This window comes from Salmo salar, chromosome ssa03 (genome assembly GCF_905237065.1).
Source record: "Salmo salar chromosome ssa03, Ssal_v3.1, whole genome shotgun sequence".
NCBI classification, from domain to species: Eukaryota; Metazoa; Chordata; class Actinopteri; order Salmoniformes; family Salmonidae; genus Salmo; species Salmo salar.
In genome coordinates, this window is record NC_059444.1 from 63,828,110 (window position 1) to 63,850,418 (window position 22,309).

The window sequence follows — 22,309 nt, forward strand, 5'->3', positions numbered from 1 at the left end:
GGTAGAGCATGGTGTTTGCAACGCCAGCATGGTGTGTGCAACGCCAGGGTTGTGGGTTCGATTCCCACAGGGGGCCAGTACAAAAACACAAAAAATGCATGAAATGTATGCATTCACTACTGTAAGTCGCTCAGGATAAGAGCGTCTGCTAAATGACTCAAATGTAAATGTAAATGAATGCCTGAGTGGCCTAGTTACAATTTTTACTGAAATCGCCATTATATCTATGGTAAGACTTGAAATTGGCTGTCTAGTAATGATCAACAACCAACTTGACAGAGTTTGAAGAGTTTAAAAAGAATAACGGGCAAATATTGTACAATCCAGGTGTGCAAAATTCTTAGAGACTTACCCAGAAAGAATCACAGCTGTAATCACTGCCAAAGGGGATTCTAACATGTATTGACTCAGGGATCTGAATACTTACATGCATTTGATAATTCTGTATTACATTTTCAACAAATTTGCAAGAATTTCTAAAAACATCTTTTCACTTTGTCATTATGGGGTATTGTGTGTAGAGAATGAGAGAGAAAAAATCTATTTAATCCCATTTGAATTCAGTCTGTAACACAACAAAATGTGGAATAAGTATGAAATATGAATACTTTCTGAAGGCAATGTATATACTAGAATTTGAAATAGTAAAATATCAAGAGATAAAGGCTACATCCCTATTTGGTAATACTGGAGCACAGGTCATTGTGTTGTGTAGTATATCTGTGCCATTGCAGTAGTATCTGCCTCATTATTTAATCATTTGTTATTTTAGTTGGACTAAATGACGACCTCAAACTCTCCAAGTAACATTGTTTGAATGGAAACTTGCCATCTGGAAAGCAGAGCAGCACTCCCCAACTGTGATTGTAGACCAAAACAGATACTCCCTCCCTCCTCCCAGGCCCACGCCATGAGTCCCAACATGCCAACGGCCAAGCGGAAGGCTATTTCTGTCTGCGGTAGGCCGGTCCAGCCGCCCCCTCCTCCACTGACCTAATGCTGAGTGCAGTGGCCCGCTCCGCTGCCTGGGCCCTACTGGGGCCCGTCCAGGACGGGAAGTGGGAGGGTCGGACACCATGTGTGAAGTTCTCAGTCATGGCCACTGGAGAATTTATTAGACTTATGGGAAAGTTACAGTGTTTGAAATGGGGGAATTGTTTTTTTGGGGGGGAGTTAAGGATGAGGAAGTCCCCCTCCTCTTTCTGCAGTGCTGCAGTAGTCAGTCTCACACGGTTTTCTTTTGTGCAGTTCTGAGTGCGGTGAGACCCATATGGCTTAAGACACACATGGAAAAGGAGGCTTTTTCCCCTGTCTTTTTTCCAGCAGCTTATTCTGGCGAGTACTATCAGCTATTTTTAGCCATACAGTTGACCTCCTCTGGCAAACTGGTGGTGAGTCAGTGAGTGTTTATTGAGGTTCAAGTTATAAATGTGTAATGTGGTAACATACCATTTTTTTCTCTATTCCACATACATTTGAGTTTTTTCCCATTCCTCACAATCCTCTTTCCGTCACCACTGAGGATTTTTCATTTCAACTTCTTCTGTTCTAACTCCTGTTGTGCTGAACTGCTTTTAAGTCTTACTATTTCCTGATAGGACATAATGATTTTTTTTATCTCACCACTGTCTGTGTCTTCTCATGAATGATCCAGATAACAATCAGATCACAGGCTTTGCCTCCCATGTCTGTTAGTTTTTTTCTACAGATGTGTCCCAACAAGTCTCAAATGAGTCCATGCACTGTGATCAGATTTGACATGGCTTAGCTACTTAGCATCAAATTGCATCTACACCAACCACGAGGACAAACACAATATACCATGGATCCATGAGGACACTTTTAACCCCCAGGATAGGGTGGAATTCTTACTACGCTGACACTCAATGCTTAGTCATGTGCACTATGTGGCTCACTTCCTGCCCTAGGTGGTGACACGGTACATCCCAATTCAGTGGACTGCAAGTGAACTCGGGCGAGGCAGGCTTTGAGCTGTCGCCTCATGCTCACTAGGGGTTTAACCTTGTGGTACACAAGGAACCTATGAAATAGATATGCTGTGTCAGTTCAAAGGGACAAAGATTTAGTGTTGGCATCATGTGTATTTTGAAGAATCTGCAGGGGACAAGTATTGATTTCTACACTATTGTGAAACCAATCCACTGCCAGTAGGCCTTGTGGGTTACACAGAATAAACCCCTGCTGAGATAGCAGAGTTGTTAATTGTGTCAGGAAGAGGTCAGCTTTTGAGTCATACAGGCAGCCCATTGTCCGGACATGTTTACACCCTCATCTGCCTCTTGGTTGTAATTTACTGAGGCAAAATCATCTGCCTCAGGCATCTATGGGAAGAGAAATATTGTCATGTGCCCGTACGTAATGTCATAACTAGGCTTCAAATGACTCAGTGGGACGGACACACGCATCCTGGGTATGCTGATTACAGGACCATAAATTAACTAAAGCTCATAGTTCAGGATTATTGCACTTTCCAGAAACCAAATTATCTTAATTAAAAGGGCAATTTAGTGTAAGAATAAACGTAATCTGTGTGACTTAGTTGGTAGAGCATGGCGCTTGCATCGTCAGAGTTGTGGGTTTGATTCCTGGAGCCACCCATACGTAAAAAGTATGCACACAGGACTGTGTAGGCCGTCATTATAAACAAGAATTTGTTCTTAACTGACTTGCCTAGTTAAATAAAAATAAAATAAAGACTCCTTAAAAAAAAAACACTTCTCCTTATATGGTTCCTTTAGAAACCCCCACCTCTCCTTATATGGTTCCTTTTAAAAACCCCACTTCTCCTTATATGGTACCTTTTAAAAACCCCACTTCTCCTTATGTGGTACCTTTTAAAACACCCCACTTCTCCTTATGTGGTACCTTTTAAAACCTCCACTTCTCCTTATGTGGTACCTTTTAAAAACCCCACTTCTCCTTATGTGGTACCTTTTAAAAACCCCACTTCTCCTTATATGGTACCTTTTAAAAACCCCACTTCTCCTTATGTGGTACCTTTTAAAACCCCCACTTCTCCTTATGTGGTACCTTTTAAAAACCCCACTTCTCCTTATATGGTACCTTTTAAAAACCCCACTTCTCCTTATGTGGTACCTTTTAAAAACCCCACTTCTCCTTATGTGGTACCTTTTAAAAACCCCACTTCTCCTTATGTGGTACCTTTTAAAAAACCCACTTCTCCTTATGTGGTACCTTTTAAAAACCCCACTTCTCCTTATGTGGTACCTTTTAAAAACCCCACTTCTCCTTATGTGGTACCTTTTAAAAACCCCACTTCTCCTTATGTGGTACCTTTTAAAACCCCCACTTCTCCTTATGTGGTACCTTTTAAAACCCCCACTTCTCCTTATGTGGTACCTTTTAAAACCTCCACTTCTCCTTATGTGGTACCTTTTAAAAACCCCCACTTCTCCTTATGTGGTACCTTTTAAAAACCCCACTTCTCCTTATGTGGTACCTTTTAAAACCTCCACTTCTCCTTATGTGGTACCTTTTAAAAACCCCACTTCTCCTTATATGGTACCTTTTAAAACCTCCACTTCTCCTTATGTGGTACCTTTTAAAAACCCCACTTCTCCTTATATGGTACCTTTTAAAACCTCCACTTCTCCTTATGTGGTACCTTTTAAAACCCCCACTTCTCCTTATGTGGTACCTTTTAAAAACCCCACTTCTCCTTATATGGTACCTTTTGAAACCTCCACTTCTTCTTATCCTTTCTAAATGCCCAGTCTTTTCGAAACCCCCACTTTTCCTGACATGCACTGCACTGAGAGATGACATATCAGTAGTGGCGTGTATTCATGAATGCCAAGGGAAGCTTTGGTTTCCCTCAAAAAATTACCAATATTTATTTTTCCGAAATTATATTTTTTATCTTTTGTCTCTCTGTTTCATAATTTTCCTTCAATTCGCGAGAGGCTGAATGCATCTCACAGGAGAAAGCATCTGAGCGAGCAAACAGCGCCCCTCTGTCTCTCTACGTGTAGGCCATCTATCTGATGCTGTCTGGTCCAAACGAGTATGACATTGTTGCCGCTATATCATTGAAGGCATGGGAAGCCAGCGAGCGTTTGGCCTCCTTTGATAAAAAAAAAGTATAAAAAATGTGCCAATCAGCGTTGAGCTTAACTGTGAATGGTCCTGGTGCACCAAAAAAAAGTGTCAAGGGAAGCCAGCTTGGATTTTGGCGTCACTCCTATCAAATCCCATTGAGAGCATACGTCATTGACAGAAAAACTTGAATTGTTGTATCTCGTTGTGTTGTTGTTCTCTGGTGGCTAGCTAGCTAGCTAAAATTGTCCCCTTCCTAAATTAGCCATGGATTGAGATAGAGATTTGGACTTGTGGTTTTACTTAATTCTCCTTAATGGCATATGATTATAATGGCAATTCTGATCCAACCATTAATTCATACATTGTTGTGCCCCTGGGCTGAGAGGATGGAAGTTCAATATGTACAGTAGCTAGATGTAGCAGGCTAATGTTAACTAGCTAACATTGCCCATGAATGGAAGTTAGGCTAGCAAGCAAGCATTTTAGCCAGGTAGCCTAGGACAACAAAAAATAAAGGTGTGTAGTATATGACAGAGTGATAGTTTGGTCAACATGAAAGAGAGTAGGATGGCATTGGTGTTTCTCTTAGTAGGTTGAGTCAACATGTTTTTCTACTTGCACGAACGCGCATACATACACACGCACATAGAAATCATAACCATGGACAGCCACATCATATTTAGCTTACATTGATTGGACTAAATAGGTTTTGGTATCTTTCAGTTGTCACTGTATTAGACTAAGCAGAGGTGATTTAATGATCAAATAAAATCAAACTTTATTTGTCACATGCGCCGAATACAACAAGTGTAGACATTACCATGAAATGCTTACTTACAAGCCCTATATTTACCAAGTAGACTCAAATAAAAAGTAATAATAAAAAAGTAACACAATAAGAATAACAAGGCTATATACAGGGGGCACCGGTACCGAGTCAGTGTGCAGGGGTACAGGCTAGCTGAGGTAATCTGTACATGTGAAGTGACTATGCATAGATAACAACAGGAGCCTTTTGGTCCTAGACTTGACGCTCCGGTACCGCTTGCCGTGCGGTAGCAGAGAAAACAGTCTACAGTGAGGGAAAAAAGTATTTGATCCCCTGCTGATTTTGTACGTTTGCCCACTGACAAAGAAATGATCAGTCTATAATTTTAATGGTAGGTTTATTTGAACAGTGAGAGACAGAATAACAACAAAAAAATCCAGAAAAACGCATGTAAAAAATGTTATAAAATGATTTACATTTTAATGAGCGAATTAAGTATTTGACCCCTCTGCAAAACATGACTTAGTACTTGGTGGCAAAACCCTTGTTGGCAATCACAGAGGTCAGATGTTTATTGTAGTTGGCCACCAGGTTTGCACAAATCTCAGGAGGGATTTTGTCCCACTCCTCTTTGCAGATCTTCTTAAGGTTTCGAGGCTGACGTTTGGCAACTTGAACCTTCAGCTCCCTCCACAGATTTTCTTTTGGATTAAGGTCTGGAGACTGGCTAGGCCACTCCAGGACCTTAATGTGCTTCTTCTTGAGCCACTCCTTTGTTGCCTTGGCCGTGTGTTTTGGGTCATTGTCATGCTGGAATACCCATCCACGACCCATTTTCAATGCCCTGGCTGAGGGAAGGAGGTTCTCTCCCAAGATTTGACGGTACATGGCCCCGTCCATCGTCCTTTGATGCGGTGAAGTTGTCCTGTCCCCTTAGCAGAAAAACACCCCCAAAGAATAATGTTTCCACCTCCATGTTTGACGGTGGGGATGGTGTTCTTGGGGTCATAGGCAGCATTCCTCCTCCTCCAAACACGGTGAGTTGAGTTGATGCCAAAGAGCTCCATTTTGGTCTCATCTGACCACAACACTTTCACCCAGTTGTCCTCTGAATCATTCAGATGTTCATTGGCAAACTTCAGACGGGCATGTATATGTATTCTTGAGCAGGGGGACCTTGCGGGTGCTGCAGGATTTCAGTCCTTCACGGCGTAGTGTGTTACCAATTGTTTTCTTGGTGACTATGGTCCCAGCTGCCTTGAGATCATTGACAAGATCCTCCCGTGTAGTTCTGGGCTGATTCCTCACCGTTCTCATGATCATTGCAACTCCACGAGGTGAGATCTTGCATGGAGCCCAAGACCGCGGGAGGGACAGTTCTTTTGTGTTTCGACCATTTGCGAATAATCGCACCAACTGTTGTCACCTTCTCACCAAGCAGCTTGGCGATGGTCTTGTATCCCATTCCAGCCTTGTGTAGGTCTGCAATCTTGTCCCTGACATCCTTGGAGAGCTCTTTGGTCTTGGCCATGGTGGAGAGTTTGGAATGTGATTGATTGATTGCTTCTGTGGACAGGTGTCTTTTATACAGGTAACAAAATGAGATTAGGAGCACTCCCTTTAAGAGTGTGCTCCTAATCTCAGCTCGTTACCTGTATAAAAGACACCTGGGAGCCAGAAATCTTTCTGATTGAGAGGGGGTCAAATACTTATTTCCCTCATTAAAATGCAAATCAATTTATAACATTTTTGACATGCGTTTTTCTGGATTTTTTTGTTGTTATTCTGTCTCTCACTGTTCAAATAAACCTACCATTAAAATTATAGACTGATCATTTCTTTGTCAGTGGGAAAAAGTACAAAATAAGCAGGGGATCAAATACTTTTTTCCCTCACTGTATAACTTGGGTGACTGGTGTCTCTGACAATTTTATGGGCTTTCCTCTGACACCGCCTATTATATAGGTCCTGGATGGCAGGAAGCTTGGCCCTAGTGAGTGATGTACTGGGCCGTTCGCACTACCCTCTGTAGCGCCTTACGGTCAGATGCCGAGCAGTTGCCATACCAGGCGGTGATGCAACCGGTCAGGATGCTCTCGATGATGTTGAAATGTTGAAGTTGAAATGGTGCTGGAATAGTGGAGGCAGCTCCTGTTTTCTTTGTGACTTGTGGTAACTCTCTGTGGTTCTAAATCAATAGTTGTTTAGTAGTCCGATAATGTCGGAAACATTAACTTGCTTGACCATGCTGTAGGTCATGTAACTGTCTGTTACATGCAATGTGCATCGTGGACTTCACTGGACAGAGGTAGCTATCCAGTTTTGTGATAAAACAAAGGTGTGGTTGAATTTATTCGTCAACAGTGTCTTCTTATTGTCTCTGCCTTTAGGTCTATATATCATGGTCCCAATGCGCAAATATGGCTTCCCCAGTGATTTTACCCACACACTACTACTGCATATCAGTAGGGGGCAGCATAGAGACCCTGAGGGATGTCTGCTCTGGGAGATGAAGTCGCAACTGGACCCTATTGCTTCAGTGTGCCTGTTTTCCATATCTTAAGGCTGCCACTCCAGTGAAGAGCCACTGATCTATAAATACCTGTCCTGTTATTGTTTAGCCCCAACCAACACTGCACTCTGCTCACCAATTAGCGTCACCACGGCAACCCACTCCAATGAGATGCAAACTTTCAAGCTGAAAATCAAGTCTCAATCTGGTTTACATGTTAATCTATAATTTCCTTTTTAGAGAATATTTTTTCTCATTGGTGAAGTGATGGTAGTCTCATTTCAAAGTGACTGGGAAGGGGGATTCAATACTAAAAAATATATTTTCTTTGTGTTCCAGTATGGAAGGCAGCGCCATGACCTATTGAGTTGTACAGCAGCACTGCCAGACAGTGTCCTCTCCTTGCTCCCTCTCGTACTGTCACAGGTAAACCCAGATAACACCTCAAGGTTGTCTCACCCAGTATAAATATTTTCCTCCTCTACCACTGTGCTGTAAATCATCAATGAGGGATTGAACATTTACTTTCAATTTACTTTAAAGTACTTCTTATAATCCAATATGCGTTTATTTTAATTGATAATATACTTTCTTTAATGCCTTTTCAAGATCAAGTTAAACCCAAACATCAACATAGAGGTTGGCTTAGAAAGAAATATACTAAATTACCGAAATAGCAATGGTGACACATGGCTGAAGTTTCCTTTCCTTTAGGGATCAGTCATTTTGAATAAAAAGAAAATAAAGGCACTGCCAGGGTTTGGAACAGAACATTCTTGAAAATGACATGTAACTGGCTTCCAACATCAGTGAGGAATTTGAAGTGACTCACTCCAGCTAATGCACTGCATCGCCATCTACTGATGCTCTGTGGTTGGTTCTATGAAGAAAATAATAGAAGAGAAATATCGAATAAAGAACTGTGGCTCACTTCAATTCTTACACTGAAATATTTGGCAGACTAAATACACAGTGGTGTGTATTTAATGATCAGGAGTGTTTGTTGCCATCTTTCTCACCAGTAGTAGTATTGCATTGACTGATTTTATGTCCAGGCATTGGGTTCAGTATCTCATTATCATCATTTGCAATAAATATAAATGTGACAGCAGCAATCCAGCTGAGGTACTTTACTGTGATCAGTATGTCACTTTTGCCCATCCCTGTGCGTGTTGTGTGTGTGTGTGTGTGTGTGTGTGTGTGTGTGTGTGTGTGTGTGTGTGTGTGTGTGTGTGTGTGTGTGTGTGTGTGTGTGTGTGTGTGTGTGTGTGTGTGTGTGATCTGATTGTGCATGCATGTGTGTGTGTGTATGTAAGTGTGTGTATGTAAGTGTGTGTGCATGCATCCATGTGTGTGTGTTGAAGATGATGTGACCCACACAGCCTTTCCGAGGAATGCCTTTCCGTAGACTCTTCTTGGCAGCTGCCTGCGTGCCGCATAGCCTTCATGGCCTTCAAAGAGAAGTCAGAGGCCTACAGGGATTTCCCTCTGGCTTTCCCACCATGTGCACTGCACTACAGAGAGACTAGCAGGGGATGAGGAGCACAGCAGCAAGAATGGGAAGGTAGTGGGTGTAGAGGAGATTCCTCTGTGAAAACCAAGGAAAACCAAGAGCCAAAATTACTGAATTGTATCAGCATGCTCCCCGTGGTAGCACAATCTTTATTGATCATTATAATAAATAAAAGTGTCTGGATTTACAGAGTCCACTGTAATGTCGAGGCACTGTAATCACGAATGGCTAGGCTAGCAATTCTATTTCCTCTGAGATAGTATTCCTACAGTGTCAGACCCTTGGCTTGGCCACTTAGATAACATCTAAAACCAGGTGGAAGGCGATACACCTTGTTCCTGGACTGACAGACAGGGTCAAACTGTGCCAACTACGCAGACCTCTCAATAATGAATAACACTAGGCTAAGGGCTTGTAATCTCAATATTTTATAACCTGTAATCAATCAGCCCAAACCCTCAACCCTGACACTATGCTCATGTGTTCTAGCTAGGCTGTCAGGCCTTGATCCAACTAGGCATTTATCTTGGTTGTATCAACATGCCAGGTGGTTTATGTAGCCAAAACCAAGTCCATTTATTTTATTTGCCCAGAATTGGGCTTAGAGCTGTGGCAAGACCTACTAACTCTCTTCACATGTGTGTACCTGTAGCCAGATCACATTGAACGTGTGGGTGTCTTAGCCATGCTCTGCACACCCGCTCTCTCTCTCTCTCTCTCTCTCTCTCTCTCTCTCTCTCTCTCTCTCTCCCTCTCTCTTTTGCTCTCTCTTCTCTCTCTCACCTTCTCTCTCTCTTCCTCTTGCTCTCTCTCTTTCTCTCTCTTTCTTTCTCTCTCTCACCCTCTCTCTCTCTTTCTTTCTCTCTCTCAACTCTCTCTCTTTCTCTCTCTTGCTCTCTCTCTCTTTCTCTCTCTTTCTTTCTCTCTCTCTCTCACACTCTCTCTCTTTCTCTTTCTTTCTCTCTCTTTCTTTCTTTCTCTCTCACTCTCTCTCTCTTGCTCTCTCTCTTGCTCTCTCTTTCTTTCTTCTCTCTCTTTCTCTCTCTCATTCTCTCTTTCCTTCTCACTCTCTCTATTTCTCTCTCTTTCTCTCTCTCTCTTTCTCTCGCTCTCTCTCTCACTCTCGCTCTCACTCACTTAAAGCAAGTCTTTGTTTCATAGCAAACACCAGTGTGATGCAGAAGCATGAGTAGCAGATTCTATCTGCCACAGTGCATCTGAACTTGGTTAGAGCACACGTCATGTACCTTCGGGGAAGACAGAGGATTGCTTCAGTGTTTGGTCTCTAATGAGAAACCATAGCCTGCTAGTGGTGCCTTAAATCAGCTTGAGTGTCTTATAAGGGTTTGTCAACCATATTATTGCTGGCTACTTATACTGTGGTTCTTCTTATGCGTTGTAAGCTAAAGTGACCAAGTTAATTGCTGAATCTGGTTTCATCTTGATTTGGTTCTTTGTACTGTAACCTGAGAACGCTTCACTAGATGTAACTCTGTAGTTACACACTTTTTTTGGACTCAACACTCGGGATTTGACACTAAAAAGGCTTTGATGTCTAAAGGCATTCTCTTTGGGGGAAAACAAGTGGAAATGTTCATTGTGAAAGATAATTTAGGACATAGGGTCAACAGTCCAATGAGATCAAAATAGTCATAGTGGAAATTTATGTTTTCTCATCATGACAACATATGCAATCAACCAGGAGAAAGACCTAGTATGCAGTACAGGAAAAACGTAATGGGGCTTATGGCCCGGCACATACTGTAAGTTTAATGAGCCATTATTGGTATGCAGGAAAGCTATCTCAGTGATGGAGTATTGTGTTGTGTTGAAGTAGCTTCCTAACTGAAAGGTTAGACCCATCAGTATGGCATTCACTGGAAATGTCATGTTTGTTCTGGCAATTGTCTGGAAAGGATGTGGCAGGTCAGTTGTAGAGCTACATTCCTTCCTTTTCTCATGTTCATTTTATTTTATGATGAGTGATGAGTACATTTTGGTAGAAATGACTGATGACAGATTTTTCATTGAAAGGAATCCAGTAAACAACTCTCGTAAGGTTTGCAAGTTTATCCAAACAAAAAACCCAGGCTATTCCAATTGATATGATCTACATCTGTTTATTCAAGGAGCCAGAACGCCCCATAGTTATGGCATGGCATGGTTCCTGGTCTGTCTTTGGCCAATAACAGGCTATCTAAGGAACAGGACTGGCTTGAGCGCTAAACCATATTTAACCTGTCAAGGTATAGGGGGCAGTATTTTCGATTTCGGATGAAAAACGTGCCCAGAGTAAACTGCCTAATACTCAGGCCCAGACTCATATTATTGCATATTATTAGTAGATTCGGATAGAAAACACTCTGACGTTTCTAAAACTGTTTGAATGATGTCTGTGAGTATAACAGAACTCATATGGCAGGCAAAAATCTGATGCTTGTAGTCTTTTCAAGTCATTGCCTATCTAACACACAGTGATTTTGCACTTCCTAAGGCTTCCACTAGATGTCAACAGTCTTTAGAACCTAGTTTCAGGCTTTTGCGGTGAACACAGAGTGAACAAGAAGGCCGGGAAGTTGGTGACTCAGAAAATGACATGAGTTTTGTGGCGCGCATTCACGTGATGAGGTAGCTGTGTTCCATAACGTTTTTCAAGACATCGGAATTGTCCGGTTGGAATATTATTGAAGTTTTATGTTAAAAAGGCCCTAAAGATTGATGCTATACAACGTTTGACATGTTTCAACGAACGTAAATATAACTTTTTTAGACTTTTCGTCGTGAAATTTTGGGCGCACTTCCTACATTTGGAGTAGCTTACTGAACGCGCTAACAACAAGGAGGTATTTGGACATAAATTATGGACTTTATCGAACAAAACAACATTTATTGTGGACCTGGGAAATCCCTGGAAGTGCCTTCTGATGAAGATCATCAAAGGTAAGTGAATATTTATATTGCTATTTATGATTTTAGATGACTCCAAAATGGCGGGTATCTGTATTGCCTGTTGTATTTTTCTGAGCGCCTTACTCAGATTATTGCAAAGTGTGCTTTCCCCGTGAAGCTGTTTTGAAATCTGTCACAGCGGTTGCATTCAGGAGATGTTTATCTATAATTATATGAATAAGAGTTTAATATTTTATCAACGTTTATGATGAGTATTCTTGTAAATTTCTGTGCTGATTCACCGTCAGTTTTGGAGGAAAAATATTTTCTGAATGGATATAAATATGAACTTTATCGAACAAAACATACATGTATTGTGTAACATTGAGTCCTAGGAGTGTCATCTGATGAAGATCGTCAAAGGTTAGAGCTTCATTTTAGCTGTATTTATGGTTTTTGTGACCCTTCTCCTGCTTGGAAAATGGCTGTGTGGTTTTTCTTGTGTTGGCACTGTCCTAACATAATCTAACTTTATGCTTTTGCCATAAAGCCTTTTTGAAATCGGACAATGTGGTTGGATTAAGGAGAGGTTTATCTTTAAAACTGTGTAAAATAGTTGTATGTTTGAGAACTTTGAATTATGACATTTTGTTGTTTTGAATTTGGTGCTCTGATTTTTCACTGGCTGTTGAATAGTGTGAACCGTGGGTGGGACGGTAGCGTCCCACGCAGCCCTGAGAAGTTAACAGACCTGCAGAGTACCACAGACCATGTACCAAGAGGATTCATCTAGACTGTACACTTCCATCCTAGCCAAAGGTACACCTGACTTTTTTGGACTGGTGCATACTTGGCTAACTGAATACAGCCAGGCAGGCCGATGCATTGCAGAGCGATAACATCTTTCCATGGAGTATATCATAGACTGTATAGTGGTAACCTTCCTGGGCAAGGTGGGACGTTTGCGTCCCACCTAGTCAACAGCCAGTGGAATCGCGTGGCGTGAAATACAAATACCTCAAAAATGCTATAACTTCAATTTCTCAAACATATGACTATTTTACACAATTTTAAAGAGAAGATTATGTGACCCACACATTAATCTAACCACATTGTCCGATTTCAAAAAGGCTTTACAGCGAAAGCAAAACATTAGATTATGTCAGGAGAGTACCCTGCCAAAAATAATCACACAGCCATTTTCAAAGCAAGCATATATGTCACAAAAACCAAAACCACAGCTAAATGCAGCACTAACCTTTGATAATCTTCATCAGATGACACTCCTAGGACATTATGTTATACAATACATGCATGTTTTGTTCAATCAAGTTCATATTTATATCAAAAAACAGCTTTTTACATTAGCATGTGATGTTCAGAACTAGCATACCCACCGAAAACTTCCAGTGAATTTACTAAATTACTCACGATTAACGTTCACAAAATACATAACAATTATTTTAAGAATGATAGATACAGAACTCCTTTATGCAATCGCGGTGTCAGATTTGAAAATAGCTTTTCGGCGAAAGCACATTTTGCAATATTCTGAGTACATAGCCCGGCCATCACGGCTAGCTAATTTGACACCCACCAAGTTTGGCCCTCACCAAACTCAGATTTACTATAAGAAAAATTGGATTACCTTTGCTGTTCTTCGTCAGAATGCACTCCCAGGACTTCGACTTCAACAACAAATGTTGTTTTGGTTCCAAATAATCCACAGTTATATTCAAATACCTCCGTTTTGTTCGTGCGTTCAGGTCAGTATCCGAAGGGTGACGCGCGAGCGCATTTCGTGACAAAAAAATTCAAAATACTCCATTACCGTACTTCGAAGCATGTCAAACGCTGTTTAAAATCAATTTTTATGCTACTTTTCTCGTAAAATAGTGATAATATTCCAACCGGGCGACGTTGTATTCATTCAAAGGCTGAAAGAAAAAAATTGAGAATTCTCATGAACGCGCATCTCCAGTGTCACTGTTCCCAGCCTGACCACTCACAAACAGAGCTGCTGTACTTAGCCCAGAGACTGCAGACACCCCATTACACTTTCTGGCGTCTTCTGAGAGCCAATGGAACCCTTAAAAAATGTCACGTTACAGCAGAGATGCTGTATTTTCGATAGAGATGCCACAGAAGGAGAACAAATTGTCAGACAGGGCACTTCCTGTATGGAATCTTCTCAGGTTTTGGCCTGCCATATGATTTCTGTTATATTCACAGACACCATTCAAACAGTTTTAGAAACATTAGAGTGTTTTCTATCCAAATCTACTAATTACATGCATATTCTCGTTTCTGGGCAAGAGTAGTAATCAGTTTAAATCGGGTACGTTTTTTATCCGGCCGTGCAAATACTGCCCCCTAGCCCCAACAGGTTAATAATGGAACAGCCTGAGTTTGGAGACGCTTTATCTTTATTTACATGCATCGCCGATAAGACTGGTTTATTTGGCCAGCTGGAGCATCTCAAGTGGAGAGGCAATCCTTCATCTCCTGCATAGCCCTGGTTGTAAACAACACTAATGTGTGTACTTCAGCTGACTTAGAGTGTAAACTAAGAAGCATTGGGATCTGAGTATGGATCGAAGATCAACAGCACACTGAAAGCTGACATTAGTCTTGGCAAAGAGTCCAGGGATCACATTACAAACCCTCTCCTAGCTGCAAACAAACCCTCTCCTAGCTGCAAATAAACCCTCGCATAGCTGCAGATAAACCCTCTCCTAGCTGCAAATAAACCCTCTCCTAGCTGCAAATAAACCCTCTCCTAGCTGCAAATAAACCCTCTCCTAGCTGTAAACAAACCCTCTCCTAGCTGCAAATAAACCCTCTCCTAGCTGCAAATAAACCCTCTCATAGCTGCAAATAAACCCTCTCATAGCTGTAAACAAACCCTCTCCTAGCTGCAAATAAACCCTCTCCTGTCTGCAAATAAACCCTCTCATAGCTGCAAATAAACCCTCTCCTAGCTGCAAATAAACCCTCTCCTAGCTGCAAATAAACCCTCACCTAGCTGCAAACAAACCCTCTCCTAGCTGCAAACAAACCCTCTCATAGCTGCAAATAAACCCTCTCCTAGCTGCAAATAAACCCTCTCCTAGCTGCAAATAAACCCTCTCCTAGCTGCAAACAAACCCTCTCCTGTCTGCAAACAAACCCTCTCCTAGCTGCAAATAAACCCTCTCCTAGCTGCAAATAAACCCTCTCCTAGCTGCAAACAAACCCTCTCCTGTCTGCAAACAAACCCTCTCCTAGCTGCAAATAAACCTTCTCCTAGCTGCAAATAAACCCTCTCCTAGTTGTACCGTATATCAACGGAGTTAAGTAGCAGCTTTCTCATTTGTTTTCCCCATCTTGATAATGTGCCTCATGTGGTAGAGAGCACATACCTCATTGTGTAAAACTATCTTTGTCAAAAACTATTTTGACGTTTTCTGGCACTGCTACTCATACCAAAGGACTATGGAGATTTATATGTGTGTTATATATAAATAACAATATTTCCATGTTGGACTGTGTCTTTATCCAGAGTCATCCTGCAACACAGCTGGTTCTCTTTTTACCCAGCATAACACCCTGGAGACAGACAGGAGAAATGGGACTGGTGCCACACCAACCTCTGGGAGGCTGGAGCACATTATAGAGAGAGAGAGTAGATTCTGGGTTGGGACAGAGGGGATGGAAGGGTGATATGTTTGGCTCCATGGCACATCATTGAAAGCATTTTGTTATCCCTGTGATTTAACCCATTGTATTGCATAAATCAATCAGCAACTGTAGGCTTTGTGTACGCTGCGATGGAATTGACTGTTATATGAGGAAAGTGTATCTGATATGTTTTATGGCATCACTATCTGACATAGGACATTCAAATGGGTGATAGGGGAAGTGGCACATCTGTCTGGTACAAGATGCTAGAAATAACTGGTTTTGACATCCCATACACTATATCACTTAAATGATTAGAATGGTTTGGAATTTTTTATATATTTCCCCCCTCATCAAAATAAAAAAAACACACTTACAAGCCTCGATATGTATCTCCAAGCATCAGTTTACACGTCAAGCTGACATAAATATTCACATTCTTCTAAGCTTGCACTCTCTACCCTTAAAACCACATGTTCTGACATTCAAAAAATATATTCTGTACTAGTGGTGTGAATTCAAGAGAAGAACCATAAAGACCTAGGCTAATGCTGAGATGTGCTAAACAGTTGCTTTGCTTACTCATGAGGAGCTGTGCTGAGCGCACGCTGAGATGGGAGGACTGTGCCCAGAATGCTGTCATTGTCCATAGCCACCTCTCATACCTCTCCCAGTCTGCCAGCTCCCAGTGGGAGTCTACCAAGACTATCTTCAGCACTGAAACCGGAATGCATGAAGAAGAACAAACAAAGATCCGCCTTAGTTTTAACACAGCTGGAGTTGGTTTTAGAGATGGAAGGTGCCTTGCAGCTCAGATGTCTTGGGTTTCTACTTTTGGATGACAGGTTTCAGAAGCCAGACACTGTAGCAGCTATAGGGTAAGGTCATTTTATATTACTCTCTGGCACTTGAAGGATAACGTTGTGTACACCTGAATCCCCTCTGTAGGCTGTTCTCCTGAAACAGACCGACGATGGCTCCATTTCTAAGCAGCCTGGATCTGTATCTGCACCACAGTCTGCCTCATGTTGCATATTCAGCATCTGTCACTGGCAGACATAGAACAGGGCCACATTCAGTTGCAAAACGTTCTCCAACGTTACAGATAGAAATTCCGTGCATAGAGCTGACGTTATTCCTTATTCAACACATACGAGAGGAATGTTTGTTCTACATAGCATATTTCTATCTGAACGTCCTGCTGAACACGCTCCAGCTGTGGAGCCTTGTGCCCAGTCTACACTATCTACAATGCTGTCTACACACTCCTTATCCCACTCTTACTCTGGGATAAGAGCCACATAAAGACATGTATAGAACATATACAGTTGAAGTTGGAAGTTTACATACACTTAGGTCGGAGTCATTAAAACTCATTTTTCAACCACTCCACAAATTTCTTGTTAACAAACTATAGTTTTGACACGTCGGTTAGGACATCTACTTTGTGCATGACAAGTAATTCTTCCAACAATTGTTTACAGACAGATTATTTAACTTATAATTCACTGATTCACAATTCCAGTGGGTCAGAAGTTTACTGTGCCTTTAAACAGCTTGGAAAATTCCAGAAAATTATGTCATGGCTTTAGAAGCTTCTGATAGGCTAATTGACATAATTTGAGTCAATTGGAGGTGTACCTGTGGATGTATTTCAAGGCCTACCTTCAAACTCAGTGCCTCTTTGCTTGACATCATGAGAAAATCTTCAAGAAATCAGCCATGACCTCAGAAAAAAAAATGGTACACCTCTGTAAGTTTGGTTCATCCTTGGGAGCAATTTCCAAACGCCTGAAGGTACCACGTTCATCTGTACAAACAATAGTACGCAAGTATAAACACCATGGGACCACGCAGCCGTCATACCGCTCAGGAAGGAGACGCGTTCTGTCTCCTAGAGATGAATGTACTTTGGTGTGGAAAGTGCGAATCAATCCCAGAACAACAGCAAAGGACCTTGTGAAGATGCTGGAGGAAACAGGTACAAAAGTATCTATATCCACAGTAAAATAAGTCCTATATCGACTTAACCTGAAAGGCCGCTCAGGAAGGAAGAAGCCACTGCTCCAAAACCGCCATAAAAAAGCCAGACTACGATTTGCAACTGCACATGGGGACAAAGATTGTACTTTTTGGAGAAATGTCCTCTGGTCTGATGAAACAAAAATAGAACTGTTTGGCCATAATGACCATCGTTATGTTTGGGGGAAAAAGGGGAAGACTTGCAAGCGGAAAAACACCATCCCAACCGTGAAGCATGGGGGTAGCAGCATCATGTTGTGGGGTTTCTTTGCTGCAGGAGGGATTGGTACACTTCACAAAATAGATGGAATCATGAGGATGGAAAATTATGTGGATATATTGAAGCAACATCTCAAGACATTAGTCAGGAAGTTAAAGCTTGGTCGCAAATGGGTCTTCCAAATGGACAATGACCCCAAGCATACTTCCAAAGTTGTGGCAAAATGGCTTAAGGACAACAAAGTCAAGGTATTGGAGTAGCCATCACAAAGCCCTGACCTCAATCCTATAGAAAATGTGTGGGCAGAACTGAATAAGTGTGTGTGAACAAGGAGGCCTACAAACCTGACTCAGCTACACCAGCTCTGTCAGGAGGAATGGGCCAAAATTCACCCAACTTATTGTAGGAAGCTTGTGGAAGGCTACCCAAAATGTTTGACCAAAGTTCAACAATTTAAAGGCAATGCTACCAAATAGTAATTGAGTGTATGTAAACTTCTGACCCACTGGGAATGTGATGAAAGAAATAAAAGCTGAAATAAATAATTCTCTACTGTTATTCTGACATTTCACATTCTTAAAATAAAGTGGTGATCCTAACTGACCTAAGACAGGGAATTTTTACAAGGATTAAATGTCAGGAATTGTGAAAAACTGAGTTTAAATGTATTTGGCTAAAGTGTATGTACATTTTCCAAGCTGTTTAAAGGCAAAGTCAACTTAGTGTATGTAAACTTCTGACCCACTGGAATTGTGATACAGTGAATTATAAGTGAAATAATCTGTCTATAAACAATTGTTGGAAAAATGACTTGTGTCATGCACAAAGTAGATGTCCTAACCGACTTGCCAAAACTATGGTTTGTTAACAAGAAATTTGTGTTATGGTTGTAAAACTAGTTTTAATGACTCCGACCTAAGTGTATGTAAACTTCCGACTTCAACTGTACTTCCAGAATATGGGTTGATGAAGTGATGGTAATAAGACCAAAAGGAAACTTTGGAATCCAATTCTATACAAAACAAGGGAAATGTATTACTAATTAGAAACATACAATATTCTAAGACCTTTTACATTTTGTACATCTGTTAAAATAAGTAATTTGACTTTTAGCGTGATTCTTATTGATCAGCATCAGATTAAATGTTAACAGGGCACATGAATCTTTAACTTTATTGTCAAGCTCCCTTCTGCTTCAGTTCCATGGTGATCTCCATGCAATCAACTGTTATAAGTAAAACTGTTATAAGTAAATTCAATTATTCAATTGGCAGCCAAGTTTGTCATGTGATTAATAACTCCTGCTGTAAAATGGCACAATATTCCCATCTCCCCAGCAACAACTGACAACAGCAGCTCTATCTGCCCTGCTGGTTTCCAGGAGACCCGGCCTAGCTCCTCGTCCTGAGTCCTGAGGCTGCAGCATGGAGCCCCAGGGGAGTCTGGGAGTGGAGGGGGACTTCAGTCTGCAGCTGGCGCTGCTGGTGCCCAGTCTCCGGAGCGAGGCAGTGACCCACGATCTGGAAGATCTGACTATGCAGCCCAGTCCCAGCCTGCCGCCTCTCAAAGAGCGTAAGAACGGTGAGTAGTAGACCATTCAGTCACCTAGGTCAATCACCTAGGGCAGGGCTGCCCAACCCTCTTCCTGGAGATCTACTGTCCTGTAGGTTTTCAGTCCAACCATAATTTTGCGTATCTGATTCAGCTAGTTAAGGTCTTGTTGAGCAGCTAATTAGTAGAATCAGGTGTGTTAAATTAGGGTTGAACTGAAAACCCACAGGACTGTAGATCTCCAGGAAGAGGGTTGGGCAGCCCTGACCTAGGGCATGCATCTGAAATGGCACCCTATGGCCTAGCCTATATAGTGTCATATACAGATGTAGGATCTTACTTCGATCACCCTGTTTGTTGCAGGAAATTTCCTGCACAGCAGGAAATGCAAACTTGGCTGCCAATTGAATAGTGTATTAGAGGTTTAAAAAGGCTTCTAAAGTTTGTAATTTCCACTTTGCATACTAATTTCCAATTTGTAATTGCATACCTAGTATCAGGAGGATGAGTGGTGAAAACACAGAGGGTGAATCAATTGTGTTTGATTCCTTGCATCCTCTCTCCTTGCCTCCTCAAAATGCATTGGAGCAGATCCGAGGCTCTGAAAAATCAAGGAAATACGATTGAAATTAACCCAGAGACTCTGGTTTCTACGTCATCCATCAGAGAGCGAGCCTGCCCTGACAATGAGAAAACAAACTCTTCTCCAGTCCAGAGAGATTTGTTTGTGGAGAGAAGTGAGGAATTAGACTGGAATTGCATCTGGAAGCCAACACATAATCACAGCTTGAACGGTTCCTGACATCAAGTCCCAAAGTCAGCCCTCTCCTTGGGCCACTAAGTGTTTTGTTTGTTGGTTGCTCTCAGAAAAGCAGCTTTTTAGGTGGGAATTATTAATGATAAATTAGATGCAGATTCTGATGAACAGACTTCAACAAAAGTCAATGAACGGGTTGAGCCTCTAGTTTAACTTTTCACTAATGATGAATTCCTTACTAATATTTCCCAGTACATTTTCCTTGAAATTGTGGACCTTCAGTATCTTGAGATCTCCTCTGTTATCTCACTCTCCTAACCCTCTGGTTCTCACAACCACAGCCAGAACCCCAGTCTGAAAATATTCCCCTGGCATGTGAACCATAGTGAGGGGTAGCACTGGGGCAGTGTCTGGTGGGCAGGCTGACACTCACCCACCCTGAGTGGTACCCTGACATTTTCCCAGTCTCTAGAAAGGGCACAGTCAGGAATGGAGAGTATGGGGTGGAGACCACTGGTCACCCCAACCTTACTGCCCAAGAGACAGACACTGGGAAAACTCAAATGTGTTGCACTCTACGCCTTGTTGATGATGTGATGATGTAGTGGAGATTTTTGATTTGTTCAGTTACAAAATACATGCGTCTGGCCAAGTTTAATCTCTTGTGTACTGACCCTTAATACCCTCCCCTCACAAGCCCCTCCCTCAGAAAACTTGTACTCGACTCAGACTATGATGTCTTTTATCACCAGAATAATACAGGAAGTTCGCTGTTTGTTTTCTCTTCTGGTTAATGTCTGATTAAAAATTTCCAATGCAGCTCACGTGATACCCGGGACCCAACATTTTTGTATTGATAGTGGTGCACATTGGACGTCATACTATCCATTATTGAAGTGTTTACTCCATACAGTATGCGCTTGTGGAGGCCCTTGACATTGCAACATCAACACACCCCTTTAGTGGGGAGCTCTCATAGGCCAGTGTCTCTGCTTGGCACTCCATCTTGTGCCACTCTCTGTATTGATTGCCACTTTCTTCTTGCTCTGGGCTGCAGACACATTGATCCCATTGCAGGCCAGGTCTGAGCTCCATGAATCCCTCCCCACCAGGGCTCTTTCTCCCTCCCTGGGCCCCAGCAGGAGCTGACACAGTCTGGCACGTGACAGGGAGCATCTGGGGAGTCTAGAGCACAGACTGCATCCTGTCTTTCTTCCTAAGAGGAAGACCCCTGTAGTGGATTCACCTGCACAACAGGGGCTAGAATCAGGATCAGGACCGGCTCTATAAAGAAGCTTGCTTTCATTTAAGCAGCATTCCTAATCCATTTGAACACATAGTACCGGCCAGTCATTTCCTTTCGGGTCTGTATCTTTGTTAGTGTCATAATATGACTACAGCTGTTTATCTAGACATTCAGCTTGCAGTTGTGTCATTTTATAGTATTGTAAGGTTAACACGTTCATGACTGTTCCCAAGTCGTCCTTGAACATTGACATGGGTGAAATATACACCAGGGCGAAATGGATTGGAATGGAAATAGAAGCAGCATGCCAGTTCATGTTGGCTGCCCTCTGCCCTTTAACCTTCAGGGTTAGGGAGTAGGGAAGGACACAGATCTGGACTTCAAGCGTATGACTCATACTTCCTGTATGTGAATGCTAACCGGCTGGAAATGACCACCTATTCATCTGTTATCACTCTTCGGTGTTCTCTCTTCCCTGTTGTCCCTTTACAAGTCTCCTCTGGGTGGGTGATATTTCTCTTTGCAGTTATTTGTTCTCGGACACAGAGACCAGGATGATATATGTTCTCCTAGACAACATTGTGAAGGAGACAGGGTTGAATGCAACCACCTCCCATTTCTAATGTTTACATTTCATCTATTTTGTTTGAAATCCGAAAGAAAATATTGATACTTATGTCAATATTAGTGAGCAACAGCTACGGTCGGGTCTACACAAATGAAAACAATAGATAAGATTGTATTAATGTCATGTTTGTGCTTTGAGTGTAGTGTTGTAGTCGAAATAATGAAATGAAAATGTTAGCAATAACAAGAATGTGCTAAATGTCAGAAATACACACTTTACAACTGGGAAAAGTGACAAAGATAAACATCAATGTCCCAGGGGCCTCAGCATGTTTGTTTTTGTCATTCTTATCCAGTGACACAACATGGTATGAAAATGAACTCCCGGCTCGTTCTTTCATGGAGCTTTTCATCCTCTCACTCAAAAGTCACAAATACTCAATGTTTTTGGGCCAAGAAAGACACAATAACTTAAAATTACATGCAGTTAGTTAGCCTATTTCATGATTTGGTTGAAAGTATG

General features: G+C 41.8%; 1 protein-coding gene across 4 annotated transcripts in view; it reads left to right on the top strand.

Moving 5' to 3' along the window:
* The window catches only part of LOC106601093 (myocardin-related transcription factor B), a 53,413-nt gene that overhangs the window by 12,925 nt on the left and 18,179 nt on the right, over positions 1–22,309 (top strand). The window contains exons 2-3 of one of the 4 annotated variants that reach the window (XM_014193006.2): positions 7,701–7,787; positions 19,003–19,246. In XM_014193006.2, the coding sequence (XP_014048481.2) occupies positions 19,090–19,246 (157 nt within the window). In that variant the 5' untranslated portion in view covers positions 7,701–7,787; positions 19,003–19,089. Of the gene's footprint in view, positions 1–7,700; positions 7,788–18,588; positions 19,247–22,309 lie in introns of those variants that run through there. The other 3 variants (XM_014193009.2, XM_014193007.2, XM_014193008.2) reach the window with 3 other exon arrangements.